This window comes from Tricharina praecox (genome assembly GCF_024521635.1).
Source record: "Tricharina praecox strain CBS 144465 chromosome Unknown BZA05scaffold_8, whole genome shotgun sequence".
In the NCBI taxonomy this organism is placed as follows: Eukaryota; Fungi; Ascomycota; class Pezizomycetes; order Pezizales; family Pyronemataceae; genus Tricharina; species Tricharina praecox.
Genome location: NW_026250410.1, coordinates 77,034 through 102,012, shown reverse-complemented (window position 1 = coordinate 102,012; position 24,979 = coordinate 77,034). Strand labels below are relative to the sequence as shown.

Here is a 24,979-nt window from a genome sequence, read left to right as displayed (position 1 = left end):
GACGGGACGGGACTACAGCCACTAGTGGACTGTAGTCCGGACGGACGGTTGACCGCCCTGGAATCAGGTGAACGGGACTCTAGCTGATTTTGTATGCGTTATTCGCTGACCATGTCAGCCCCCTCCCTCTAGATCTTAAATACGTAAGACATGTAAGCAAATAGCTGCGGTGGTGGTGATAAATGCGCCATTTTCATAGACTGCAACAATGTTCGTAGCACCATAAGTCGCATGTGTATAAAGCAGGCGATACCGCAGTATGAAATGGAAGAATAATGCAGGCGCTCCGATCCAATAGACTGCACTTCGGCGTTGTTTCTGTCCATCGCGCGTGAGGCACTCACCACTTTATGAGCATCGAATTCATAATTCCAGCACGGAAAAAACCCCCGCGTGGTCTAGTGGTCTGGGCCATGCAATCGGCGAGGGGAGTTGAGGGAAGGTTCCGGGCTCAACCCAGGTGAAAGACCTTTTTATTCAGCTCTTGGGGTTTCCAAGCCACCCGCCGGGGGTGGTGACGGTTTTTGGTTTTGGTTTTGGCAAGACGGATGGAGCACTGGATATCACTCGGTGATATCATGTGACACGCTTTTGTGCTGCCGGCTGTCCGAGAGGCTTCCCCCCGTCTCTCATCATATCCACGGCAAGGGCAGCAGGTTACTCGCGGAGGGTCGCCATAGTCTCGGAGGCCGCACGTGATGTTATAGGTATCCAATGATCAGAAGGGTGTATGATATAACACCCGATTCATCAGCCACCGTCTAAATCTATATCATTCGTATCCAGCAATACGGGCTCATTTATATCACCGTCCACGGTGTGGATTTTAGCGAGTGATGAAACATGAAGGCCTCTACCAGCATTCCATTGCCGTCTATACAGTAGGTATATCTACAACTTCGCCTCCGCCTGTCCAATACCGATATCCAGTTCACAGACCAACTCCCCGCCCTCGACGATCGCTCCCACCTTTACCTCCCAGACCCAGATGACCCTACCAGCAACACCAGCCCTAACCTCCAACTCCGTCTTCATCTGCCTGACGACGCAGAGCACCTCCCCCGTGTGCACATCATCGCCGTGCTGTACATTGACCTCTACCACCTCACCACCAAACGGTACAGTGACGTGGTCCTGTCGCGCAGCTTCGCCCTTGCGGTGGCTACCCACAGCCGCGCCGAGCACGGTCTTGTTGAGCAGCAGCTTGTACGTGCTGACGGATGCGGCCGTGGTGTATGTCACCTCGGCGGCGAGCGAGTTCGGGAAGTCGTTCTGCAGCAGCCGCGAGATCGTCACGTGGTGTTTTTGAATGTGCTCCGGTGCCGTGTTGGGTGAGAGGTGGACGGCCCAGGCGTCGTCTTTGCGGAGCATGGGGGCGCCGACAGCCGCGCTGGTGGTGGGGAAGTGTGGGGATGTCGACGGCGGGGCGAAGAGTGAGGATGATTGGCGGGGAGGTAGTAGTAGGTTGTGGATGTTCGTCTCCAGCCAGCGGATACCCACGTCCGCGGCGCGGAAGTCGTCGCTCGCCAGGATCCCCCGGAGGAGCGGGATGTTTGTTGCGACGCCGTCGATGACGCTGTCTTCGAGGGCGCGACGCGCCTTGCTCACGGTTGACTCCCAGGTCTCGCCGTGAACGATGATCTTGCAAAGCAGCGAGTCGAAGTCGGGGCCGATGATCACTGGTGTCCCTGAGCGCAAGTGCGTGTCTACTCGTACGCCGTTGCCGGTCGGCAGCACGAACCGGCTGATCCGGCCGAGTGAGAGGGAGAAGTTTTTGGACGGGTCTTCGGCTGTGATCCGGAGCTGGATGGCATGGCCGCGGGGTGGAGGGAGTAGGGTGCTAGTGAGTGGGTGGCCCTGCGCTATCTGCAGCTGTAGCTTGACCAGATCCACGCCATGCACCGCTTCCGTAACCGTATGCTCGACCTGCAAGCGTGGGTTGATCTCGAGAAAGTACGCTGCCGGCGGAGTAGTCGTGGGATCAACGAGCCACTCAAATGTCGCCAGCGATGAGTAGTTCATCGTCTGCGCCATACGCACAGAGTCATTCGCTAGATCCCGCAGCACCTCCGCGTGCACCAGCGACGGCGCGAACTCGACCACCTTCTGGAACCGCCGCTGGACCGAGCACTCCCTCGTGCCCACGGGTTGTACATTCCCATGGAGATCACCCACCACCTGGACCTCCACATGCCTAGCCCCCGCTGCCGCCGCCCTTTCCACAAAAACCTTTCCAGCCGGCGACTCGCCACAAGCGCGACGGAACGCATCCACGAACTCCCCAGCCGCGTTTACGAACCTGATCCCGCGGCCGCCCCCGCCATCAACCGCCTTGACCACCACCGGCCACCCCAGGCGCTCCGCAAACCTCCGCGCAACCTCGAGATCATCCGTCGCCTCGTGCAGCCCCTGCAGCACGGGCACACCACACTCTACCGCCAGCCCCCGCGCAAGCGTTTTGCTCCCAGTGACTTCCAGCACCCGCGGGTCGGGGCCGACGAAGCGGATTCCTGCGTCTGCGCACGCTTGCGCGAACGATGAGGACTCCGAGAGGAAGCCATAACCGGGGTGGATCGTGTCGCAGCCGGACTGCAAGGCGAGGGAAAGGATCAGGGCGCTGTCGAGGTAGCCGCTGACGCTGGACAGCAGGTGAGAGAAGTGCGCGTGGAAGGTGTGTGTCGTGTCGCTGGAGGTGTGCAACGTTACGGTTTCGAGGTTGAGTTCGCGGGCGGCTTGCAGGATGCGGATGGCAATTTCGCCGCTGCGGGAGGAGTTGGTGTTAGCGGTTGAAGCGAGATATGTGGAAAGAGGGCGGACCGGTTGGCTACGAGAAGCTTGCGGATGCGGCCTGTGGGTCGCGATGGTGGGACGCTCCAGAGCGGTGACATTGCAATGCGTATGACTTCCAATCGCCGACTTCTGGAGATGTAGTTTGTAGACGTGTGAGGTATCTAAACAGATATCACCATCGTCACTCTCCCATGAACATCTGTTGCCGTCTACTCTATTTACGGCTAGGAAGACTGTGGGGAACATTAGACCTCGGCCCTATGCATGCACCCTGCGGATCATCCGGCTGGACGGTAGTTACCGACGACTAGTTAGCACAAGCCCACCTCGGCGCATCTGACAAGCGGACCGCCTTCCACAACCGGGGGATATCCAATGAGTACAACATGCGGCCGTCCAATCTTCCTCCCTGACACTCCCTACACACGCCTCCACGCATCAAAATGGCACCATCAACGCCCAAGCGGCGTCTCTCGCAAGTATCCGCGCACCTCGCTCCGCCCAAGGACTGGTCCGACATCAGCGGGCACATGAGTGCGCTGCACACGATCGCGCAAACCGCGCCGACGAAAAATCCCGGCTACGTCCGGCAGAAGACGCGTGGAAAGCTGTGGGTACGCGAGCGCATCGAACAGCTGCTCGACAAAGATAGCTTCCGCGAGATTGGCGCGCTCGCGGGATCTGTGAAGTGGGGGGACAATGGCGAGGTGAAGGGATTCACTCCAAGCAATAATGTTCAGGGCGCGGGAAAGGTGGAGGGCAGGAAGGTGCTCGTTACTGCAGACGATTATAGCGTTAGAGCGGGACATGCGGACGGGGCTCTCATGGAGAAGACGGTGCGTCTGGGTTGTGATCGGTGAAGTGGCTGAGAAGCTGATGATCGGCGCAGATATATGTCGAGAAGATGGCGCTGGAGATGGGATTGCCGATTATCAAATTGGTGGATGGATCCAGTGGTGGGTGTTGCACTGCATGCTGTGGCCGCCACGCGAACTGATGCAGTAGCTTTCCAGGTGGAGGGTCGGTCACCACTACCAAAACGACTGGATACACTCACCTTCCCGCACTATTTCCCTTCTTCAGCCCGGTGGTGAGTCTCGTGCATTCTTGGGAGGCAGCGTACAATGTTCTCACCAGTAAACAGGTCAAGCAACTCGACGCCGGAATTCCGAACATTGCAGCACTCTTGGGGCCCTCGGTAGGCCTCGGTGCCGGAAGAGCCAGTATATGCCATTTCTCCGTTTGCGCTGCAGACGTAGGCTGTAGGCCTCCTCTCCCTCAAAGCAGCGATCCCCATTAACTGTTTCCTTCAGTCCTTTTCGCTGCCGGTCCCAAAGTGGTCGAAGGTGCCACCTTCGAGCAGGACCTTTCCTTCGCGGATCTGGGCGGCGCCCACTTACACTGCTCAAACGGGACGATCGATAACCTAGCCGCATCTGAAACCGAGTGCTTCCAACAAATCCGGCGTTTCCTCTCCTACGTGCCATCCAATGGCACGCGCCAACTGCCACCCACCCACCCGTGCACCGACGAGCCCACACGCAAATCCCCCTCGCTGAACACCCTCGTCCCGCGGCGCTCCGCACGCACATTCTCGATGCACACAGCGATCAGCAATCTCGTCGACAGCAGCAGCTTCTTCGAGATCGGCGCGCTCTGGGGCACGACAGCAATCGTCGGGCTCGCGCGTATCTCGGGGTGTCCCATCGGGCTCATCACCTCGAACGGGCAAGTAAACGCCGGGGCGCTCGACGCCGCGGGCTGCCAAAAGATCTCGAAGCACCTGCGTCTGTGCGACGTGTTCAACCTGCCAATCATCCAGCTGATCGACTGTCCCGGCTTCGCGGTCGGCACGGCCGCTGAAAAGGCCGGCACCATGAGGTGGGGCGTCGAGATGGCAAAGACTTACTACTCCACGTCAGTTCCGGTATTCTCCGTCATTGTAAGGAGATGCTACGGCGTCGCGGGAGGCGTCATGTGTGATTCCCGCCCGGTGCGCAGACGCCTCGCCTGGCCGAGCGCCGAGTGGGGGAGTCTGCCGCTTGATGGCGGGATTGAGGTGGCGCACAAGAAGGAGCTGGACGCAGCGGGGGATCGCGACGAGGCCCTGAGGAGGCTGAGGAAGGTTTATGATGCCCTCGGGAATCCGGTCAGGAGTGCGAATACGTTTAATGTCGAGGAGATGTGTGTCCCGCAGGATACGAGGGGGTATCTGGCCGAGTGGGTTACGGAGGTTTATGAGAGCGTGTTGATGGAGAGGTTGGAGGATAGAAGGGCCGGGAAAATGAGGGTTAGCTTTAGGTAGTACCGTATAACCAGGTTGGATAACTTTTCTTCACATATCTACATCTTCTCGCTGTTGGCTGTTGGCATGGCGTGTGTATCACTGTGTTCATCCCCTTAAGAGATGGCGCGGAAAAGTCTCATGGACACAGGACGAAATGATGATCCCCATCTTACTCTACCTTGTGCACGAGTAGGCATTTGGCTCAGTGCTGCGCGGAACCACAACCTTCTAGATATCGCCTTTCCCAACTTCAACCCTCGCACTCGATCATCCATCTCCCTCGATAGCGTAGCGAACACCACTGATCCTCCACACCTAGGCTCCAGCCGTGCTCGATTGGGCCCGCGGCGGCCCTGGGTTAGCTATCAGCTCCGTGGCTCACAACTGGGCAGCGAGAGACCTCCGAAGAGTGCAGGCAACTGATGAGACTGATTGACTTAACCAGAGAGCAGCAAGAAAAGAAAGCAGCCTGATGTTCGTCAGGCTGAACAACCTCTAAGGATCTCCGCGATGTTGAAGTGCTTATAATGTCTCGGTGGTGATAGTCTCTTATGCCTCGTGTCTTGTCGACAGACCGAAAGACTAGACGAACATAAAAGCAGCGCTGCAGCAGCAGAGAACATCTCAACGTTGATGCGACCGGATAGGGTCTGGCCCCCCGGATCCCACAGTATCACTCGAACGATGTCACCGTTGGCCAACTCCCAACCCGCGCTAGCGTCTCACAATACCTATAAAACCCCCCTCTCCTCCCCGCACCCCTCTCTTTCTTCTCCATCTTAGTTCAAGGGCAGTACAAGTCTCAGTGAGGATGTAATCCGAGAGCTTGTTTTCGCTGGTTGAAAACTAAACCTTTGACCGCTCCTGGCCTGCTTCGGCGGCGCCAGGGAATTTTTGGCTTCTTTGAGGTGTACGATGTTTTTAGTTGGCTTCCAGGTTGTAAACGTGGGGCTGAAGAATGATCATGATTGAATAAGTAGGCAGCGTGTTGCTGGAGTAGAGTAGAGTGTAATAAAAAGAGGATCTCCGTCAGATTACCGCGTCCGGAGCACATGAAGGATCTCTCCTCGTGTCCGCTGTAAGGTGCTGAAGTTTCAACGAGTACTGTTCTGAAGGAGTCGAGGAGTCGATCATGCGAACTGTATCCGGAGATTTTTCTGTTGTCTAGTCTCGCCGGCCGGTCTATCTCTCAATGACAGATATATTCTGTATATATAGAATTCAGTATCTTTGACAATCTCAAATGCTCATAGTGTTCTAATTACTGCGCAATCTCTCCGGACCGGAGGTCCTCAATATATACAGAATCTCGAATCTCTCCCATACCTAGGTCGTGGTATAGCATACAGATGACGGTGCGCACTGATACATTGTCTGTCAGCATTGCTGTGGACTGCCAGAATTGCTGCGGTCGTCATCGACCCATTCCGGACGTCCAAACTCTGACATAGAGTACCAAGGTGGGATCACCCCGCCCTGACCGGGCTCACGCCCGGTCCGATTCTTTCGCCGACCCTGTCAGCGATTGGATACATGCTTTGAGCAACTAAGTATGTAATAGATTCCAAAAATTCCCGGAGAATAGGTAGACTATGTTTCCGTCCTCAAAAGCGCCCCTATTCTACTCTATCATTCCGAGTACCACTCCTCGCCTATCTCTGCTTGTCGAACATGTTGTAAAACTTGACGACCTGCCACGCAGCCCACAACGATTTTTTCAGTGCCTCCCTCCCCTTGCCCGCCACAATCTGCAGCCCCTGTGGAGATTTGCACCTGCTGAGTGCCACATACGCCTGTCCCGGGGAAAAACACTGCGAGATATCGGCGATGGCATAGTCGAGAGTCTGGCCCTGGGTCTTGTGGATTGTAGTAGCCCAGCAAAGTGCTAGTGGGATCTGGGATCGGTATAGTACAGTCTTGAGATGTTCGTGGCTGGCTTTGCGGTAGTGTGAGATTTTCCAGGTTTCGGGGAAGATCGGGATTTCATAATCAGAGTTCACAAATTGTACCACCGGAATAAAATGTGTCCCGCCCGGGGGTAAGACTTCGTGATATGTCGGTTCATTGATATCATTGGCAGATCCGCTGGGTTCGGTAGGTTGTGGTAACGTGTGTAGTTCAAATTTGGTGACGACTCCCCGTGACCCGTTTGCGAGCCCTTTTTCGAGCATGTTAACCAGCAGCATCACCTGCGCTCCAACCTTGAGTTTGAGTTCCATAGGGCATTGGAGCGATTTAAGGGCTCTCAGGAAATCTACGCGAGTAATCAGGACCTCTCGTCATCTGTGGGAGTTCGGTCTGCATACCTGCATTGTTGGGATCATCGGGGTCAATCGGAGTGGATTTCTCGACCAAATCCCATTTCCACTTCACTCCCCGTTTAGGGATTGGATAGTAAGTTTTTTTCTGATAGACTGTCTTCGAGTCGGTAGAACGGAATGAATATTCTGGCCCTGGAAGTTTTGCCAACTCCGCTGCATTCTCCTCATCCACTTTCTCCCGGTGCGAGTATAGCTTCGTCGGCTTGATGCCCTTGACTGATGGCAACTTCCGTCTCAGGCCGTCCAGGAAATCGAGTACTTTCTCATCCGCCTTCCCCTTCGCAATGCGTGCAAGATAATCGATCCACTTAATATCCTTCTGTCTGAAAACTGTCTCCAAAACAACTGGTTCGAACCCGGCCTCGCGCCACGATTCAGTCTGGAACGCGTATTTGATCGTTTCATTGTGAAGGTGCCCGCACGTGGGATCGGTGCAACATCGCCACCGGTACTGGTCGATACCCTGAGAGTGCACTCCGTCTGGTAATCCGGAGAGTAGTGAATCATTAGGTAATAGGCAGTCGGGAGGAAGGTCGAGGCCTGGAATGGTTTAAGCCGTCTGTCAGTCTTCAGCCCCGTCTCCCCGCAGCCATGAATTCGTTCGACATACCACAGTTGGGACACCGTTCGTAGATACCCCCGATCGTTTTACTCACCGGCGGGAGCTGGAAAAAGTCACCGCATACCACAACTTGGATCCCACCTAGGGAACAGTCAGTATTCAGACTTAACAATCCGTGTGGCCCATGCATGCTGTACATACCGAAGGGCTTTTTGTTCCCCCTCATCATCTTTCCCAAATAGTTGGTCAAATTGAAAAGGTGCGGATGTACCTAGTATCACCCATCCATCAAGATAGACCCACACAAGGGACAGTTACCGAACCCGACTGTGAAAACTCACCATTGATATCTCATCAATTATCAGCAAATTGACTTTCGAGCAAGGCTGCCAGTCGTCACGTTCCTTCTCCTGTGACGATAATCTCGATGGGGGATTTAAATTATCGATATAGTGCTGAAAGTGCTCGTCACCGTGCCCCACGCCAAGCCACGAATGCAGCGTCTTCCCACCCACCAGCAGTGCAGCAACACCAGTAGGCGCAGTAACGATACATTTCCGTCCTCTGTTCCACGCTTGAATCCGAATCTCCGCGATCAGTTTAGACTTTCCCGTGCCGGCGCGGCCAGTGATAAACACGTTCTTTCCCTCCCCGACGAGTTTGAGCGCGGTCAGCTGCTCAGGTGATAGATTCACCCCAGCAGTAGGAGTAATAGGAGGAGGCGCTGGTACTGCTCGAGGACGAGTACGAAGGCCCCGGAATGTAGATCGAGAAGGAGTAGGAGGAAGGTTTGGCATTAGTCGAGGATTGCTGGTCCATCGCCGGGAAACGGCCGCAAGGTGATGAATGCGGGCCGCCATCTGGTGGATGAGAACGGTGCGAACGGTGCAAAAGCAGCTCTGGGAACCGCGACAAAAGCACGCTGGTGGCGGGGTAGTGACGTCGTGGTGTCACAGGTGTGGCGGGGCCACAGTGGCGCGGTGAGCGGAGGCCACGTGGAAGGCTGGGCACGGGGCCGAGTGACCGAGGCGTCTTGACGGATGCTTAGGCTCAGAAGCGTGTAGGATATCTGATAGACTCGAAAGACAGACATCGTTGCGTACAGTCTCACACAGGCGTCTACTGGACGATCAGCATGACTGCATGGCTACTTAGGTATGGACTTGAGTACTTAATAGCCAAGTAAATAGGCGTATACATGTCGGATCAAAGTCTCCTGGAAAGGTAGAAATTCGAAGAGTGACTTCTACAAACTTTTGGTCAGTTCTTTGTGTTTAGTCATGACGTTAATTGACGCCTCATCAACACCTGCTGTTTATTACAGGTTCGTATTTGATTGTACGGAGCAACCTGGTTTCCTGGTATTGAGGAACCAACAAGTCCGTCGCGGAAATGTCTAAAAAGATTGCTGGAGAGATGGTTGAAGACCCTTTAGGGGAGTTAATCTCCAGTAAGTATACCATGTAGGTATGTACAGGTCCTTCTTACCGATGCTCTCCTACCAATACCCCTCTCTCTTCCTCCGCCATGCCATTACTCTACTAACCGGCAACCTCCTCAACCACAGCGCATACATCAAAAGCCCTATTACATCTCCACAGAGATGTCCCACATGTCCCACCCCCATGTCTGGGGCATACCCTAGCGCACCGGCCAAATCCCAAGCCACCAACGCTCCCACCATTGGTCTCGCGCCCACAGTAAAAGGCAAAAACATGAGGCCCCACTTCGACTGCGGCATCGCGATCGCGGTAGTCGTGATCATCGCCATTAGCCCTGCGCTGGAGCCGATGCTTGAAATAAACATCCCCTTGTACCCCGGCACAGGCGCGAGCTCGTTAACTGTTACTTGACTGCCATTCGGCGTGGCCTGTTTGCGCTGCACGATGTGTATCCCCTTCCCATCCTTCACATCCTGTCCGTGGAGATAATCCTCTATCTGGCAGCACAGTGCCGCAGCACCGATACCACCCCCAAAGAATGACGCTAGCGTCCGGCCCACTCCATAGCGAGCCACGAACATCGGCACCAATGAACTCATGGCCATGAAGCAAAATCCGAAGTGGAATAACCCGCCGTGCGCAAACATATAAGTTCCCCAGGTCCACCAGCGCCATTTCTCAGGAGCACCTCCGTTGCCCGACGCGAGGTTGAGTAGATCATTAGGCTGCGACGATATCCCAAGGTAGTTCAGCGGTGAGAACGAGAAGTTCTTCCGTAGAGGCACCACGTACTCGCCGCGTCGGAGACGGAACATCAGGAGTTGGCAGCTCTGCCAGGGTGAGGAGACCCAGGTGCCGAGCGTGAGGGGTGTCTTGGAGAGGTTTTTGAACTCTGGTGGGTCGGGCACTGGTGGGAGAATCCGGGTCGGGAATTGGTAGGCAAACGTGATCGGTGCGGCGATCAAGGCGAAAAGGACTAGAAAGCCACGGCCTGCCATTGGTGGCTCGCGTTCTTCTTCTGGTATATAACGTTCTTCGGATGTTGGTGGTGGTTCGGATGTTGGTGGTGGTTCGCGCTGGATTACGACGGGGTCTCCACGTCGAGATGGGGCCGGACGACGATGGTGTACGCCGGCGGAGCGAGTAATGGTCATTGGCGAGAGAGGACGGTAAAGCTGGATTGGCCGGAGGAAAGACACCTTTGCGCCGGTGAAAAGGTACGGAGGCGGGCGGAAGATCCGTGGTCGCAGCATGGCGGGCAGCTGTATGTGGTGATATCTTCGGCGGGAGAACTGGTCGCGGGGCGGGAATTAGTAACTTGGTGGGGTCGTCGCGTTGGTCCGTGCGTTAGCTCGCATGCTCAACGCAGGCGCGAAATCTTGGCACCCACTCAGGATTTCAACCGTCCTAGAACTTCAGTGGCCACACAATCTCGCCTCTCCATTCCGATCCCACCAACATCCAACCAACCACAGCAACGAAGGGAACGAGTATCGACGAGTAGCAAGAGACCACAGCAACGACTAAATCGCAATATCAAAGATCACTCAATAGCCATGGCCCCCGACACCTCGTAAGCTCTCTTGTGGCTCTTGAAGACCCCTCCCCACTAACCGACCCCGCTATGTCTACAGCCGCGCAAACTGGGCCGACGACGAAGAATTTGATGATCCCTCGGCCTTGCCGCCGCAGCAAATCATTGCCAACCCCGACGGCACCAAGACAATCATCACATACCGCCTAAGCGATGCAGGAAAGAAGATCAAGACCATGCGCAAGATCCGCACGACAGTGGTCCAGGAGCATGTCAACCCACGGGTCGCCGAGCGTAAGGAGTGGGCCAAGTTTGGCGCAGAGAAAGGACACGCCCCCGGACCTGACATGTCTACCACGACCGTCGGAGAAAATATCATCTTCCGCCCTTCGGCTACCTGGAAATCCAACTCCAGGGAGGAAGACCCCGCCGAGGATGCTTTGAAGAACGCCCTCAAGGGATCGAAAGTCGCTTGTCGTATCTGTAAAGGTGACCATTTTACCGCCAGATGTCCGTTCAAGGACACACTCCCACCACTTGACGATGCTGCGGCCGGTGGCGCTTCTGACCCGGAGCCCACGGAGCAGAAGGTCGGAGGCGCATATATCGCGCCGCATCTCCGAGGCAAAGGACGTGGAGCGGGCGACTCGATGGCAGGCAGCAGCAACAACCGCGAGCGCGACGACCTTGCCACTCTCCGTGTTACGAACGTATCGGAGTTCGCAGAAGAGAACGATCTCAGGGATATGTTCGAGCGATTTGGACGGGTCACCAGAGTCTTTTTGGCGACGGATCGTGAGACTGGCAGAGCAAAGGGTTTCGCCTTTGTCAGTTATGCGGAACGTAGCGATGCTGAGAGGGCGTGCGTAAAGATGGATGGTGTCGGATATGGACATCTGATCTTGAGAGTCGAATTTGCGAAGAGGTCGGCGACCTAGTCGGATGGGTTGTGGGAATGCAGAGGGGTCCTCATGACGTGGAGGAAATTGTCACGCATAATAAAAGCAACGACCGAGGGACGTTTTACGCCCGAGCTATACGCGATGATTGACCGTAAGGGTAGATTGTGCCGTCTGTTGAATCGCTTGACTTTTGCGGTTCACTTGCGATTTCACTTAGGCTTTCCCAGGTTCATCGAGCAAAGCATAAGTCTTCACGGAAGATTACCCGTGCAGTCGCGTGGCCGTTCCCACGGTGGTGCTCTGTAGCTCGTTGCAGGTGAGTGAGATTCGCCTAGGTAGTTAATGCTTACTTTTTCTTATGACTTAATCATTTTGGAGAGAGGAGATACACGAACTACCTAGCAGTAGTAGTACCCACAGAAAATGGCGGGTTTCTAGCCTACGAGCCATTGGCCCACGCCATAAACCAAATCACCTCCAAACTTACAAGAATGACAGCAAGCCATCCAGTGAATACCACCGACACCACAATTCGCACCTCCTTAGGCTCACCGTGGTCCCTCACCCGTTTGACCACCACCTACTCCAGACCCGGGAGTGTAATAGCGCCACCACTTCAAGGACTAACGATCTCCAGACAAAGGTCGTCTCCTTGCATCCAAATAAAGAACAATGGTTTGAAGAATATGGTTGGGATGTTCCCGTTAAGGAACCTTCCAGAACGAAGACGGCATGCTACAACACTAAGCATCACCAGCGATTAATATACAGAATATCCTGGAGTAGGTCCATGGTTATTCAGGCGGGTCGCATGCAATCCATGATTGAACCAAAAAGAAAGGTCATTTAAAGTTAGCATTTTGTGGGGAAGCCAGGGGACCTTGTGGGGTACCTAGAGTACCGTAGTTAACCATGCAATAATTGCAACCGATTAGCTCATCTCAACGTCGTGTCTCCACGCATGGTGTACCGCCGTCTACATATGCAGATAAGATGGAATCATAAAAGTATGAAACCCACCAGCTATTTTGATTGAGTTTAGGCACAGTGACGCCGCAGCTCGGCAAATCATATAGGTCCGCAGAGATTGGGTTACATGGAATTCAGTGACGCGAAAAAGCTTCATTCGAGGTCGATGAAGGGTGGACTTCATATCAGATCACTCCTTGTAACTACTCGGGTGATTAATAGTGATGACTGTGTCGTATTGGGCTCAGCACTTCCAGTATGTCGCCGATGCTTTTGAAGGCATCTTGAGCGGTGTATATTTCTAAATTCCACATCAACACATCTTCAAATCGTCACGTTGCAAAAGTTTCACTGCACCATAACACATTTTAATTACTATTAAGTCTCCCTATGGAAAATTCGGGACGTCTCCGCACAACCCCAATTAGAACCCCGCCGTCATCCCCCACTTCCGTCCCATGCCCATCCTCCTCCGGATGCCCTCATAAATCGCCTGGCACATGCGGCACATCCAGCGAATCTCCCTCTCGTCGCCGGTGGCGCCGATGCCGTCGTGCACCAGCCACTCCTTCAACTGGCGCAGCTGCCGGCGGTGCTGGAGCATGCGCAGGAGGATTTCGAAGTGCTTGGCTATCGTGTGCTCCTCCATCGAGTCCAGCAGCTGCTCGGTCTGCTTGAAGGCGAGGAAAATCGACAGGATCTCCTCGCGGTGGCTCCGGAGGAAGATGGTGTCGAACGTCGTGCCCGTGTCGGAGCGCAGCGGGATGACCGGCTTACGCTTGCCATGGGTGAGGTTGATGAGATCGGTGATGTCGAACATTATATCGACCTTTAAGGGGAGGGGGTTGGTGAAACGGCGTTGATCCCCGCCGAACGACGGTGCGGATTTGTTGCGGTCGATATGTGCTCGCTGAAGGGTGTCGCTTCTGCTCCGATGGTGGGGTCGGACTGAAGAGGTTGTTAGGGATGCACCAGGATCAGTGCTGGAGGAGCAACCGCTCGGAAGTGTGTGTTATAACGTGACTCCAAAAGATGTAAACCGACTTTCTCCGAGGTAAGTAGCGTCAGTCAAAGCAGAGCGACTGCGATACACGATTCCTGGCATCTCGAATGAGAAGAGACGGCGGTGCCGCTAGTGCGTTCTGGGTCGTGGGTGACTTACTTCAAGTTGTTTACTTTATCGCATGGACGGGGGTATCTACGGAGGTAAGTGGTAAGTACAGCGCGAGGTAAGCACATAGCTTTCTAGCTGCAAAGGATTGAAGTCGTTGAACTAGACTCTTCATCAGCTTTCACTCGCTGCGTGATATCCTGTGTCGTGGGGGGAAATAGGCTAGTGATCAATCGCTACCTCCTCCGTCACTCGCATACCTGAGACGAGGCATCACGAAAAGTATGTGGAGAGAAGCCAAAGCATGGGCCGACGCCCAGGTTACCAACGAGAATTACCGGTTTAGCAGAGAACCTGGCCAGAGACTGGACCCGATCCCGGCCATGGCCTCCAAGCGCCTGGCTTCAAGGTTCTACCAGCTGAAGACAGGACACTTCCTCACCGGCCAGTACTTCCAATGGATGAAATACCGCCCAGACGTCCGCTGAGGATGGTGTCGCTGCAAGACCCAGACCAGGGAGCACCTCTTCAAAAACTGCCCCGAATGCAAAATGCAGCAGAAAACACTGTGGGCAGAAGTTCGGAAGGAGACGGGGAGGAGCAACTGTATATATAGAAGAGCGCCGACCCAGAGTAGAAAAGAAGCAAGCAAATAAACATCTATATTATCTCTCCTACCAATAATCTAATCGATCTTAGTATATTTGACAAAGTGTACATCTTTCTTCAACCCCACGTTTGCAACCTGGAAGCCAACGAAAAACATCGTACATAAGAAGCCAAAAATTCCCTGGCGCCGCCGAAGCAGGCCAGGAGCGGTCAAAGGTTTAGTTTTCAACTAGCAAAAACAAGCTCTCGGATTAAATCCTCACTGAGACTCGTAATACCCTTGCACTAAGATGGAGAAGAAAGGGAGAGGAGAGGAGGGGGGGGAGAGAGGGGGGGTTTTATAGATGTTGTGGGACGCTAGCGCGGGTCGAAAATTGGCCGACGGGGCCATCGTTCGAGTGATACCTGGTTTTGTGTGACGATTGCTGCCCTGTCGTGAGGCACGAGGCTAAACCGAGGCTGCGTGCACAGCCGAGCAAGGCTGCATATGCCGGAGTCAAGAAATTAACGTCATCATTTCCCGCAGTGAAAGATTGATTGTGGGAATCGAGGCTGAGGAGGGCTGTAGAAAGTTGCGGTCATTGCAGCTAAACCAATGCCCTTCTAGACCTTGTCTCCTCTGCTATCTTCGACCATCCTTCGTCCGTCATCACCGACGGTTCGTTTCCGTATAGCTAAAGTGGACCCTGCAATAGGTACATATTGAGGGGCGCAGGAGCAGAGGCGACTTAGCGTTTTCCAGAGAGCACCGATCGAGTAGGACTCTAGTGGACTTGAGCGGGACTTGGCGAGACCCGAGTGGGACCAGCGGCCGGGGGATTGGGGACCCAGCGAGCCTGAGTGGGAATTTGCGGGACACGAGCGGGACTTATTGGTGAGGGAGTGGAGTTTGTACAGACCTGGTGAGACCAGCTGTCGCGGAGGTGATGCTAGTTTCCTGTGATGGGGAGATTTGATGATGTGCATCCAACTTTTAGTTTCTGCTTGCTGTGGCCATTTATGTCTTCCGTGCTTGTCTTGTTTTGTTTTGTTTTCCATCATCATCAAAGCCATATCAAGAGCAAAGCTGTGTTTGTATCTCGAACCCTTACATGCCGATTACCACTCCTCGATGTGTATGTGCGCTTACGGGACAGTGCAGCCAATCCAGCCAATTGGGTTGGCCGTGGGGACCTGCTTGGTATTCTGTAGTCAAGCTCACGTCGCGAACATGCCGAACGATACATAGCTCGGGAATCCCAGCCTAAAGAGCGGCATGCAATCGGCGTCAGGAGCCGGGAAGCTAATAGAGGAGTGGCGCGCGGTTGTTTTGTCCTACATAGAGTAGACGCGCCACCTAAACCCTGTAGTTATGCATTGCTGTACGACATCACTCACCCCCACCACCGCAAAATTATCCTCACTCGATGTCCACACCATCCCCCGCCTTGCGCCGACTCGTCTTCAGTACACGGAGCGCCCCAACGCCGTCTACGGCAATCCAGACGCAGCGAACAAAATGGAACCCAAAAGCGCCCCCCAGAACAGTCTCGCAGCAGCAACCTGAACCGATCCCCACAGCAGCCCGACCGCAATCAGAAGCAGAGCTGCCTTTGACGCGTCGAAAACGTGAGAATTATATCACAACCCTCGCCACTACGAGCCTGAAAACGCCCGCTGCGAGAGTTCAGCGGCAACCAAAAGTGGAGCCGCGGTTCCCGCCCCGACCTGGAAAAGACGCCAGCACACTCAGCACAGCCAGAGCACCGGAACCCATAGGTCCCCCGCGACGGCCCAGTTCCAGCTACAGGAGCGCTGCAGCGCCCTCGACAGCAACTCGGCCGCAATCGGAACCCCGATCGAAACTGCGCTTCCCGCCTGGAAAAAAGGACGGAGATGACACCCAAACCCGCACCGCTACGAGCCCGACACCTGCCCGCCCGCAGCCAAAACCACCACGAGCTTCTAAAACCCGAGAAAAATATGACACCGCTACCCTTAGCACCCTAAGCACCCCAAGCACCCCAAGCACCCCCAGGGCACGGAAACAGCAAGGACCCTCACGCGCTAAACTTCAATCGGTGGTAAAGTTCTTCCAAACCTTCTACCCAAACTTCCATCATGCGCGCGACGCGCCCTTCCCCGCCGAGTTCCTCCGGCTTCACGACAGGCAAGCATGGCCGCTCCCCTCAGTCGTCGTGTACCATCCCGAGCGAGACGCTGTGTGGCGCCGGTATCATCTCGCCGTTTATGAGGCGTTTGCGGATACTTTTGGGCGGTCGAACGAAAATGGGATTGCTTGGAAGCGGTTGGCAGAGCGGGTTGGTGTTGATCCGGAAGACGAGCTTGTGAAGGAGAAGGTGATGGAGAAGGATTTTAGTATTACTGGATTGGTTGCGGGAATGCAGCGGAGGGAGAGGGTTATCACGGAGATTTGTGCGACTGATAGAGAGCTGGAGAGCGTGCCGCTTGAGCAGAGAGATAGATTCTATCCTGAGGTGAGTGAGTTAAGGGAGCAGGATGGGATGGTGAAGTGTCTGGTTAGGGAGACGAAGGGAAGGGGAAAGGGGCCACTGGGATGGAAGACGCTTTAAGGATATGGTGGGCTTATTGAGAAGATGGGGGGAGGATGGAGACGATATGGCACTGAATGAGGCCAGTCGTAGGAGCGTGGAGTGTGAATTGCCGCAATAGACGTATCCTACCGTAGTCTATCGTAGGTGTCTCGGTATCGAGCTCGAGACTGGAGGCCAATTTTCACCTTGTACTCTAGGCGCCGGGGGAGAGGTACGGCCTGGTACCTACCACATGACAAATATACCACCACACAAACATTCGCTTCACGCCGCTTATCCCCGTCAAGCATCGGCCGCCGTCTATTCTCAGCGGCGTTCAATTGACGTCAGTGGAGCATCATGGCCAACGACTCCGCGCACAGTCGTCATCGTATCGCCAGCACGTATAAAAAAACGGCGCACACAACCAACCGTGCCCAGATTCCTCTACCGAACAAAACCACACTGAAACAACAACGAAAAAATGGATCGTCAGAATAAACCCAGCAGCAAGGCTCTCGATGCCCTCGAGCACCCCACCAATGGCCCCGGCTACGACGAGGACGAGCTCTCTTCGACCAAGATCGACCCTCTTAAGTCCCCGCTCAAAGACCACTCGAGCACTGAGCACACCCACGGCGTGATCGGTGACGATTACGTCATGCAGTCGTCGCATCTGGAGCCGCTGGCGCATGGTGGGTTGAAGCACTCGAGCGGAAGTGGGCAGACCGGTGAGTAATCTTTGGGCTGAATGCGGTGCTGGGACTGAGGTATGGCGAAAGCCGAGGGACATCACGGTGAGCACCATGCCCGGAGAGATCATAAGCAGAACATGCCGGGAGGTGGAGGGATGGGGAAGGGGGCTGGAGGACAGCAGCGGATGGGGGATGAGGGGATGAAGAAGCCTGAAGGGGCTGGTGGCAGGATGCCGAGGATGGAGTAGCCTAGGCATCTGGAGGTCTTGGATCGTGACTGATCCTGTATCTGGAAATTTATGAGTTTACGGATGATGCTGAGTGCTTGTTCTATCGGTCGTGTGTGGTCGTGAGCTTTGGAGAGTGCATCATTAAGTAGCACTCGATAGAAGTTTAGTTTTAGATCTTCGACAGCCCGTTCGGAGAGAGGAGGAGAGGTGGGAATGAGCGGCCATGCAAGCCCGTGGGTATCAGTCTCTACCGTATACTTTCCTTAATGCGCTTCATTGCGTTGGATGCCAGGCGGAGAGCAGCGGCGAGGGAGTGAGCCACCGCGTGCCGCTGCAGACCCTTCGGGGCCGGGTTGGACGGTGGATAAGAAACCGGTGTGTGTGTACATCGCCATGATTTACATAGATAGGTTGTATGTGATTAACAATTCAACCAAAAGAATACCACAAATCATTAATCGGTCTAGACAGGCCGTATGCGACGATAGGTTGATGTTCTCTCTCTCCCAATGCATCAATTGATCAAGACCAGGCTGGCTGAACAAAGTAATCTCCCTGTTACCTAATTCATTATCTACAGCGCTCGAGCTTATGGTTGTCCTCCTACCCGTGAATAACATTACTTTTTTTGTGAATTTCAATCGAGATTCAATCAAATATTAGTTTTGGATTGGTCTTCGCTAATTCTAGTACACGCTAGTATGAGTGCTTGCTAGTCCCAGTGCTCGCTAGTCCTATTCGCTCTTGGAAAACTGAAAAATTTGGCGTCGGTCTTTTGAGCCGCATTTGTAAGTCCTTAACCGATACGGAAACCCCTCCTCCTCTCCCCTCCACTCCACACACACACACCCGCAACACAAGCACTCTCCCACCAACACCTCTCCTCCTCGCGCAAACCTCACTCTCTAATCCATCACGCGACATTTAAGTACCCAATCCCGCATTGAGTATCTGCTTTACAGATTTTCCCTGCCATCCTTGCTCTGCACCGATAACCCAGTCGTCAAGATGCCCAACACATGCCCGAACTGTGGCTGTTCGAATCCTGCCGACTTCGATGATTCCTCGGGTCAGGTAGTTTGCACCAATTGCGGAACCGTCGTCAACGAATCGCACATTGTCTCGGAAATCACTTTCGGCGAAAATAGTGCGGGTGCTGCAACCGTCCAGGGAAGTCGTGTCGGCGCCGGTCAGACTCACGCCTCTACCGGTGGAAGATATCGCAGCGGAACGAGTATCGAGAGTCGCGAGCAGACGATCGCTGAAGGCACGTGTCTCTATGCTTTTCCCCCCGCATTCTTTGATCGCACGCGAACCGATTGGCTGACCGACGCGCTCCCTCAGCCCGCCGAAGAATCAACCAGCTCGCCGCGGTCCTCGCCTGTCCCGACCACTATGCCGAGATCGCGCAGCGCAACTACACCCTTGCTCTGACACACAACTTTACGAAGGGCCGCAAGGCGCAATACGTCGTCGCATGCTGTCTCTACATCGCGTGCCGCATGGAGAAGTCCTCGCACATGCTGATCGACTTTTCGGACATCCTTCACATCAACGTCTTCACCCTCGGACAGACGTACCTCAAGCTTTTGCGCACCTTGAACCTCAAGCTCCCGCACATCGACCCCACGATATACATCCATCGCTTCGCGAAGCATCTCGAGTTCGGAAACGATCAGTACAAGGTCGCCCAGGACGCCCTCAGACTCATCAAGCGCATGAACAGAGATTGGATCGTGCAAGGTCGTCGGCCGTCGGGTATCTGTGGTGCCGCGTTGATTCTCGCGGCGAGAATGAACAACTTCAGGCGGAGCATCAGGGAGGTGGTCTACGTGGTCAAGGTTGCGGATCTCACCATCCATAAGCGACTACAGGAGTTCAAGGAGACTCGCAGTGGAGACCTGACGGTGGAGGAGTTCAGAAGCATATGGCTCGAGCAAGAACACGATCCGCCTAGCTTCGGCCCGAAGAAGTCGAAGCGCAAGAGGGTACGGCAGGTCAACGACGACGGTGAAGTCATTGACAGCGACGCCGAGGAGGAGACCGAAGAAGCTGGTGGCAGTCCAGCGAAGAAAGCCAAGACCGGAGAGCAACAGGAACTCCGAAGAGACGCGGACGGCTTCGTGATCCCCGAGATACCGATCGATCCCGCCCTTGTCGGCAGCGAGGAAGGACTCGCAACTCCACCACCCACCGCTCCCGCTACTAGCAAGCACCCAAAACCCATCAAGGACTCCGGCATCTTCATGCCCGACGAGCAGAGCAACGACATTATCATGTCGACCATCGAGAGCGAGATCTCCGGACTCGTCAACGACTCGGACTCCGCCGCTATCGTCGAGGAGCTCCGCCGCGCACACGAAGCGACACTCGCCGCGCTCCCCAAGGGCCTAGTCTCAGACGACCCCGAAAATCTCAACGACGTCGACGACGACTGGGAAGTTCAAGGCGCCATTCTTAACGACAATGAAGCCGAGATGAGGGAGAAGATCTGGACCGAGTTCAACAAGGACTGGATCCGCGATCAGGAGGTGAAGCGCCTCAAGGCCGCCTCCGACGCGAGGATGGGAATCGTCAAGAGCATGCGCAAGAGAAAGAAGACGAAGCCGCGTGACTCGAGCGCGCCAGATCTTGCTGCTTCGCCGGCTGAGTCCGCAAAGGAGATGCTGAAGCGGAGGGCTTACAGCAAGAAGATCAACTACAAGGCCATCGAGGGCCTGTTTGACGACTGAAAAGGGGGCGACGGTGGGGAGAGGGGAGGGGGGAGGGGGGGACTGAATGAATTGGGAGGTATAGGCGGGAGGGCACGGGGCGTATGGTTTTGATTACGCATTTTTTTTCTTTCTTTTATCTTTTTTCTTACTCTTTTTTCTTTTTTTCTGCCTCTCTACTTTGGGCATGAGGCATGTTTGGGTCTGCCTTTACTACAATAGGCGATAGGAGTGGTTTTTTGTTTTTCAAACTCGTTCTTTATTCCCTCAGATCTTGTATATCATACCAACTCACTATACAAATCAATGGACAAACAAACAAACAAACAAACAAACCTGTTAGAATATGGGACGCTCGGGGATGACGATGACGATGTCCCTAGTTAGTGGGGTATCCGGGCGTGGAAGGCCCACCCCTTCCTAAAGGATCGATGCAGAGACTTGCTGGTTTATGAAGCTTGTATATATCATAGAGAGAGCTCGCTGCTCACGATGTTGCTGGGCTGAATACCACTGTGTTCTTCTACCTACCTCATTGTTCAACAAAACTAACCACACACACGTACCAGCTCTGCCTGACACCTGTGGGACAGCTTGCTGGAGCCTACACGCTCGGGTCAGCTTGAGAACGGGAAGTCACTATGGTAGCATTTGGCCCTCGCCGGAACGGCGTAACCACATTTCTCCAACTCGGCTTCGGTATATCCATCACTCAATCACTCCCACTTCTCGCCGTCTCACAGCACCACAGCACGCCCGCCCAAATCGTCTCGTACGTACGTACGTGTCTATCCGTCTAGGTCTAGCCGCCACTGCAATTGCCTTTTGTGTAATCTACAGACTCGCCTCGGCGAAGTTCCTCCAGTTCATCCAGTTCATCCAGTCCAGCCCTCTAATGCTTCGCCTTCTGCTCCTCCTTCTCGACATTGGCCAGGAACTCGCTATTGCCGGTCAGGTCAGCCCAGCCCAGCAACCCCACTCCCACTCCCTTCCCCGCCCACCACCCCTCCCCTCTCATTACTTGCAACGGAGTACGGAGGTACGTACCGGATAAACTTCTCCTCCTCGCCACTATCGGCTTTAATGGGCGGGGTATTCTTCTCGGCGCCGCTATCGCCGCCGCGGAGGCCCAGGTATGCGCCCACGCCCGTAACGCCGAGCGTCGCCATCGCCAGCTGCCCCACAAAACCAATACGTCAGTCACTGCGGCTCCGGAGGCGGGGGTTGAAGCGGGTGGAAGGGGAACGCGGGGGAAACGCACGACGTGCGAGCCGACTTGGCGGCCGGCGACGGTGAAGTATTGGACCATTGCTGCAGTTGTTGTGGATTGGGTAGATTGAGTGGGGTGCGGGGTGCGGGTGGTGCGGGTGCGGGTGGTGCGGGTGCGGGTGCGGGTAGGTGGTGGTGATGGGTTCGGTCGGATGGGTGCGGTGGTGCGGTGGTCGGTGGTGAGGAAAATGTCGGGTTATTGGTGAGCCGCATTGCCATTGCGCTAGGCGGGTTATGGTAAGCGGCGGTTGGGTTGGTCGCGGTGGGTGGCGCATGGTGCGGTCACTCGGCACTGTTTGCACATGCCGGTATTTGGCCAGTCATATGTATCGGGGTATCCTTAATCTATAGTAATCCAATCTTCCGTATATCATCACGCACAAAACAAAACAAAGCAATCTAGAAACAAGACAAGCCAAAACATCATCTACACCGTGGTGCCAAGGACTCCCGTCGCCGCCAGCGCCGCCTCCTTTTGGATCCTGAACGGATGTGCCTCGGTACTAAACACCCACTCATCCAAGCTCGCCACGTCGTCATCGCAAAAGATGAGGTAGAGATATTTCAACGTTTCCGCTTTTCCATCGTCAGCCTAGTGGGGGAGGGGGAGGGGGGAGGGGTACTGACCGCCCCAAAAACTCTCCGCCTGGTCTTTCTGGTTGTCCGCGCCGGCAGGCAACGTAACGTCCAGGACCTCCGCGTATCCATATTCCGCTTTGGTAGCCTTCATGTAAGCCTGAAACGCCTCCCACGCCCACTTCTGGTACATCTTATTCCCCGTGATTCTATACGCGTAAAAATAGCTCTCCACCGTCTCGGGGCGGAGGACGTATTTCGGATCTGCGACCCACCAGCCCCACTCGCGGGCCTGCTTCCACTGCTCCTCCGTTTTCGGATCGTGGACTGGTTCCGCGTCCATGGGGTACCAGCTCCAAGTTTCGGGGCCGATGCCGGTGGTGGTTTTTGCGTACGTGTCGCGGCAGGTCTTGATGAGCTCGGCGCCCATCTTCGTGATCGCCGGCTTCTGTAGGTATGCGCCGCCGAGCATCCAGTTCCCGCCCGCGAAGCACGCGAGATGCCCCATCTCGTTGATGAGCCAGCCGTTGCGGTATTGGTGCAGGAAGTAGTGCGTTTCGGCATCGCCCGCGTCCTGCGAGGTTTGGATCAGATGCTTCGTCGTGCTGTCGACCGCCGCGAGCCATCGGTCCCGGTATTTGAGTGAGTGCGGGTCCGACGGGATCATCACGTGCGCTTTGATTAGGTATTCGTAGTACCTAGAGAGTTAGTGGTGGTGAGGAGTGGATTGAGGCAACCTACGAGTCATGACCAGCGCCCCAGCTGCGATGGTGGTCGTACGGTGTGCCGGTCATTATGTCCCACGGGCCGCTATATCCAGTTAGTCAAATCCCGATATCTCAGGTGTGGCGACATACTCAATCATCCCCGGCCATTCCTCGTCCCATCTGTCACCAATCAGTCCCACCCCGGGCACACAACATCATGAGCGCTTACTTGCTATACACCAACGGACTGCCCCCAGAATAATTAGCCGAGTGACCCGTCATGCCTCTCGGGAACACCACTCACCTCCACGCCCTCGTCGCATTCGCGCCGTACTGCTTCACTCCCGTAAGCCTACTCAGGGCCATATTCTCGAGCCAATTACTGCCGGCCCTAGCCGGCCCAATGGTCGCATGATCATAATCGGGGTACGGCCGTTCCGCCGGTTTCTCCCTGCACCCTTCAGCGGTGGTGAAATTGACTCTTGGCCACACCATTCCCGTAGGACTATCGAATCCGGGCGCGAGCTTATCGGCGAGCAGCACTGCCTGTGCCAGCAGCGCGTCCCGCGACGCCTTCGGCACCGGAATGGAGAACGTTGTGAACTTGGCGTCGAGAAGGTCCACCGTCGATACCATCGCCCCAAGATACCGGATCGTCGTCTCGAACGGATCTACTAGCCCCCGTGCCCGCGTAAAGTCCACGTCGTGGATCGCGAAATCTAACTCCTACATACCCCCACCCGCATCCCCTCATTAGCTCACTCCTCCCAATCCCCCCGCCCCCGCCCCCGAGCACCAGAGACAGCACTCACAATGAAAAACTCCCTCTCGAGCCCCATCATGAGTGTAGTCGTGAGCGTGTCGACAATGGTCGCAGCCCAATTATTCCTCGTCGTCCTGTTTCCCCCACTTACAGGACGGACCTCATCGTAGCCCCACGCCGCAGCACGGTACTTCCAGAACGTGCGTTGCATTGCCGTCTTGACCGCGGCGGCCTTCGCGGGGTCCCCCGCGACAACTCCCTTCGCCTTGAAGGGGTATTGCACTTTCCCAGGTGTGGACGGAGATGATGAGAAGAGCCCAGAGGGCACCAGGGTGTAGAATATGAACACTGCTGCGACCGTGGTGACGCATAGGATGCGCAGGCGCGAGCTGCCGCGCCGGATGGGGCTCATCGTGTATGTGTGCGTTCGGAGGTCGTGATGAAGTTCGGCGGAGGTGTTGAAGTGCTGGTGACGACGCGCGGTGTCGAGGTTAACTATGGGAGCTGTGTATGTAGTTGTGTTCGGTTAGGTGGCCCGAGATCCATGTCGCAGCGCGGAAGTTACCGAGCCCTGCTGGATGCTGAAGTCACTGGCTGGACCGCTAGACTCTGGAGGTGAAGTGACGGCGTAAATAAGTATGTATCTACACATCTCCCGCGCTTTGCCAGTCATCCACGGACTACGATCCACAATCCACAGGTTCTGGGCATCATATGTACAACCGGCCGGCTACCTGCAGAGACTCACAGAGACCTACCGGCAAAGCGCACAAAGCAAAAGCAAGCCTCCAATTCCCATCACCGATCTACTCTACCTACAGCCTCATTCAATCGCACAAACCCCCCACTCGCCAGCCCCTCAACAGCCCCTCCCGAGTCCCGAGTCTCACCCTCCGGAGTCTCCCCCCTTACGTACTCGCAAGTCTTAACCCCGCCAGGCCGCCGCCCAATCCTGCCCCAAACCGTG

General features: G+C 55.2%; 11 protein-coding genes across 11 annotated transcripts; 4 read left to right on the top strand and 7 right to left on the bottom strand.

Annotated features, from left to right (window-relative positions):
* Positions 1 to 891: 891 nt before the first annotated feature.
* BZA05DRAFT_335744 (carboxylase:pyruvate/acetyl-coa/propionyl-CoA) lies at positions 892 to 2,888 on the bottom strand (the record flags this gene model as incomplete). The annotated part of the gene is made up of 2 exons (XM_051480785.1): positions 892 to 2,761; positions 2,818 to 2,888. 2 exons carry the CDS (start codon positions 2,886 to 2,888, stop codon positions 892 to 894), a joined length of 1,941 nt encoding a protein of 646 aa, XP_051340633.1.
* A 247-nt stretch (positions 2,889 to 3,135) lies between these two features.
* On the top strand, positions 3,136 to 5,245 carry BZA05DRAFT_258499 (carboxyl transferase). Its single transcript, XM_051480098.1, has 5 exons — positions 3,136 to 3,626; positions 3,680 to 3,746; positions 3,804 to 3,880; positions 3,935 to 4,052; positions 4,104 to 5,245. The coding sequence occupies exons 1-5, from the start codon at positions 3,234 to 3,236 to the stop codon at positions 5,093 to 5,095; spliced, it is 1,647 nt and encodes a 548-aa protein (XP_051340632.1). The 5' UTR covers positions 3,136 to 3,233; the 3' UTR covers positions 5,096 to 5,245.
* A 553-nt stretch (positions 5,246 to 5,798) lies between these two features.
* On the bottom strand, positions 5,799 to 6,283 carry BZA05DRAFT_393290 (uncharacterized protein). Its single transcript, XM_051483200.1, has one exon. It carries the CDS (start codon positions 6,129 to 6,131, stop codon positions 5,880 to 5,882), a length of 252 nt encoding a protein of 83 aa, XP_051340631.1. The 5' UTR covers positions 6,132 to 6,283; the 3' UTR covers positions 5,799 to 5,879.
* A 1,767-nt stretch (positions 6,284 to 8,050) lies between these two features.
* Positions 8,051 to 9,153, bottom strand: BZA05DRAFT_258479 (P-loop containing nucleoside triphosphate hydrolase protein). Its single transcript, XM_051480097.1, has 2 exons — positions 8,232 to 9,153; positions 8,051 to 8,101 (listed from the first exon to the last, which is right to left on the bottom strand). Exon 1 carries the CDS (start codon positions 8,818 to 8,820, stop codon positions 8,275 to 8,277), a length of 546 nt encoding a protein of 181 aa, XP_051340630.1. The 5' UTR covers positions 8,821 to 9,153; the 3' UTR covers positions 8,051 to 8,101; positions 8,232 to 8,274.
* Positions 9,154 to 9,308: 155 nt separating this feature from the next.
* BZA05DRAFT_393285 (uncharacterized protein) lies at positions 9,309 to 10,724 on the bottom strand. The gene has a single exon (XM_051483199.1). It carries the CDS (start codon positions 10,653 to 10,655, stop codon positions 9,459 to 9,461), a length of 1,197 nt encoding a protein of 398 aa, XP_051340629.1. The 5' UTR covers positions 10,656 to 10,724; the 3' UTR covers positions 9,309 to 9,458.
* An 88-nt stretch (positions 10,725 to 10,812) lies between these two features.
* BZA05DRAFT_371260 (eukaryotic translation initiation factor 3 subunit G-domain-containing protein) lies at positions 10,813 to 11,995 on the top strand. The gene is made up of 2 exons (XM_051481672.1): positions 10,813 to 10,975; positions 11,037 to 11,995. Exons 1-2 carry the CDS (start codon positions 10,959 to 10,961, stop codon positions 11,872 to 11,874), a joined length of 855 nt encoding a protein of 284 aa, XP_051340628.1. The 5' UTR covers positions 10,813 to 10,958; the 3' UTR covers positions 11,875 to 11,995.
* A 3,822-nt stretch (positions 11,996 to 15,817) lies between these two features.
* BZA05DRAFT_258404 (uncharacterized protein) lies at positions 15,818 to 17,346 on the top strand. The gene is made up of 2 exons (XM_051480096.1): positions 15,818 to 17,089; positions 17,142 to 17,346. The coding sequence occupies exons 1-2, from the start codon at positions 15,934 to 15,936 to the stop codon at positions 17,198 to 17,200; spliced, it is 1,215 nt and encodes a 404-aa protein (XP_051340627.1). The 5' UTR covers positions 15,818 to 15,933; the 3' UTR covers positions 17,201 to 17,346.
* A 1-nt stretch (position 17,347) lies between these two features.
* BZA05DRAFT_258340 (uncharacterized protein) lies at positions 17,348 to 18,111 on the bottom strand. Its single transcript, XM_051480095.1, has one exon. It carries the CDS (start codon positions 18,011 to 18,013, stop codon positions 17,420 to 17,422), a length of 594 nt encoding a protein of 197 aa, XP_051340626.1. The 5' UTR covers positions 18,014 to 18,111; the 3' UTR covers positions 17,348 to 17,419.
* Positions 18,112 to 18,826: 715 nt separating this feature from the next.
* BZA05DRAFT_351137 (cyclin-like protein) lies at positions 18,827 to 20,736 on the top strand. Its single transcript, XM_051481290.1, has 2 exons — positions 18,827 to 19,253; positions 19,331 to 20,736. Exons 1-2 carry the CDS (start codon positions 18,995 to 18,997, stop codon positions 20,716 to 20,718), a joined length of 1,647 nt encoding a protein of 548 aa, XP_051340625.1. The 5' UTR covers positions 18,827 to 18,994; the 3' UTR covers positions 20,719 to 20,736.
* Positions 20,737 to 21,353: 617 nt separating this feature from the next.
* On the bottom strand, positions 21,354 to 22,088 carry BZA05DRAFT_393275 (uncharacterized protein). The gene is made up of 3 exons (XM_051483198.1): positions 21,959 to 22,088; positions 21,745 to 21,872; positions 21,354 to 21,638 (listed from the first exon to the last, which is right to left on the bottom strand). The coding sequence occupies exons 1-3, from the start codon at positions 22,004 to 22,006 to the stop codon at positions 21,590 to 21,592; spliced, it is 225 nt and encodes a 74-aa protein (XP_051340624.1). The 5' UTR covers positions 22,007 to 22,088; the 3' UTR covers positions 21,354 to 21,589.
* Positions 22,089 to 22,393: 305 nt separating this feature from the next.
* BZA05DRAFT_335591 (glycoside hydrolase) lies at positions 22,394 to 24,424 on the bottom strand (the record flags this gene model as incomplete). The annotated part of the gene is made up of 7 exons (XM_051480775.1): positions 22,394 to 22,542; positions 22,594 to 23,240; positions 23,284 to 23,352; positions 23,400 to 23,429; positions 23,479 to 23,496; positions 23,554 to 23,968; positions 24,058 to 24,424. The coding sequence occupies 7 exons, from the start codon at positions 24,422 to 24,424 to the stop codon at positions 22,394 to 22,396; spliced, it is 1,695 nt and encodes a 564-aa protein (XP_051340623.1).
* Positions 24,425 to 24,979: the final 555 nt, after the last annotated feature.

What these genes read in the sequence shown, in the direction of transcription:
- BZA05DRAFT_258499 (XM_051480098.1), top strand. Translation starts at nt 3,234, where the DNA reads ATGGCACCATCAACGCCCAAGCGGCGTCTCTCGCAAGTATCCGCGCAC. An exon ending in GGGCTCTCATGGAGAAGACG is followed by an intron (nt 3,627 to 3,679) that starts GTGCGTCTGGGT and finishes TGATCGGCGCAG; the next exon opens with ATATATGTCGAGAAGATGGC. An exon ending in TTCCCTTCTTCAGCCCGGTG is followed by an intron (nt 3,881 to 3,934) that starts GTGAGTCTCGTG and finishes ACCAGTAAACAG; the next exon opens with GTCAAGCAACTCGACGCCGG.
- BZA05DRAFT_393290 (XM_051483200.1), bottom strand. Translation starts at nt 6,131, where the DNA reads ATGTGCTCCGGACGCGGTAATCTGACGGAGATCCTCTTTTTATTACAC.
- BZA05DRAFT_258479 (XM_051480097.1), bottom strand. Translation starts at nt 8,820, where the DNA reads ATGGCGGCCCGCATTCATCACCTTGCGGCCGTTTCCCGGCGATGGACC.
- BZA05DRAFT_393285 (XM_051483199.1), bottom strand. Translation starts at nt 10,655, where the DNA reads ATGCTGCGACCACGGATCTTCCGCCCGCCTCCGTACCTTTTCACCGGC.
- BZA05DRAFT_258404 (XM_051480096.1), top strand. Translation starts at nt 15,934, where the DNA reads ATGTCCACACCATCCCCCGCCTTGCGCCGACTCGTCTTCAGTACACGG. An exon ending in AAAGGGGCCACTGGGATGGA is followed by an intron (nt 17,090 to 17,141) that starts AGACGCTTTAAG and finishes GGGAGGATGGAG; the next exon opens with ACGATATGGCACTGAATGAG.
- BZA05DRAFT_258340 (XM_051480095.1), bottom strand. Translation starts at nt 18,013, where the DNA reads ATGCCTAGGCTACTCCATCCTCGGCATCCTGCCACCAGCCCCTTCAGG.
- BZA05DRAFT_351137 (XM_051481290.1), top strand. Translation starts at nt 18,995, where the DNA reads ATGCCCAACACATGCCCGAACTGTGGCTGTTCGAATCCTGCCGACTTC. An exon ending in CGAGCAGACGATCGCTGAAG is followed by an intron (nt 19,254 to 19,330) that starts GCACGTGTCTCT and finishes GCGCTCCCTCAG; the next exon opens with CCCGCCGAAGAATCAACCAG.
- BZA05DRAFT_393275 (XM_051483198.1), bottom strand. Translation starts at nt 22,006, where the DNA reads ATGGTCCAATACTTCACCGTCGCCGGCCGCCAAGTCGGCTCGCACGTC. An exon ending in GCCAAGTCGGCTCGCACGTC is followed by an intron (nt 21,873 to 21,958) that starts GTGCGTTTCCCC and finishes TTTGTGGGGCAG; the next exon opens with CTGGCGATGGCGACGCTCGG. An exon ending in GAGGAGGAGAAGTTTATCCG is followed by an intron (nt 21,639 to 21,744) that starts GTACGTACCTCC and finishes GACCGGCAATAG; the next exon opens with CGAGTTCCTGGCCAATGTCG.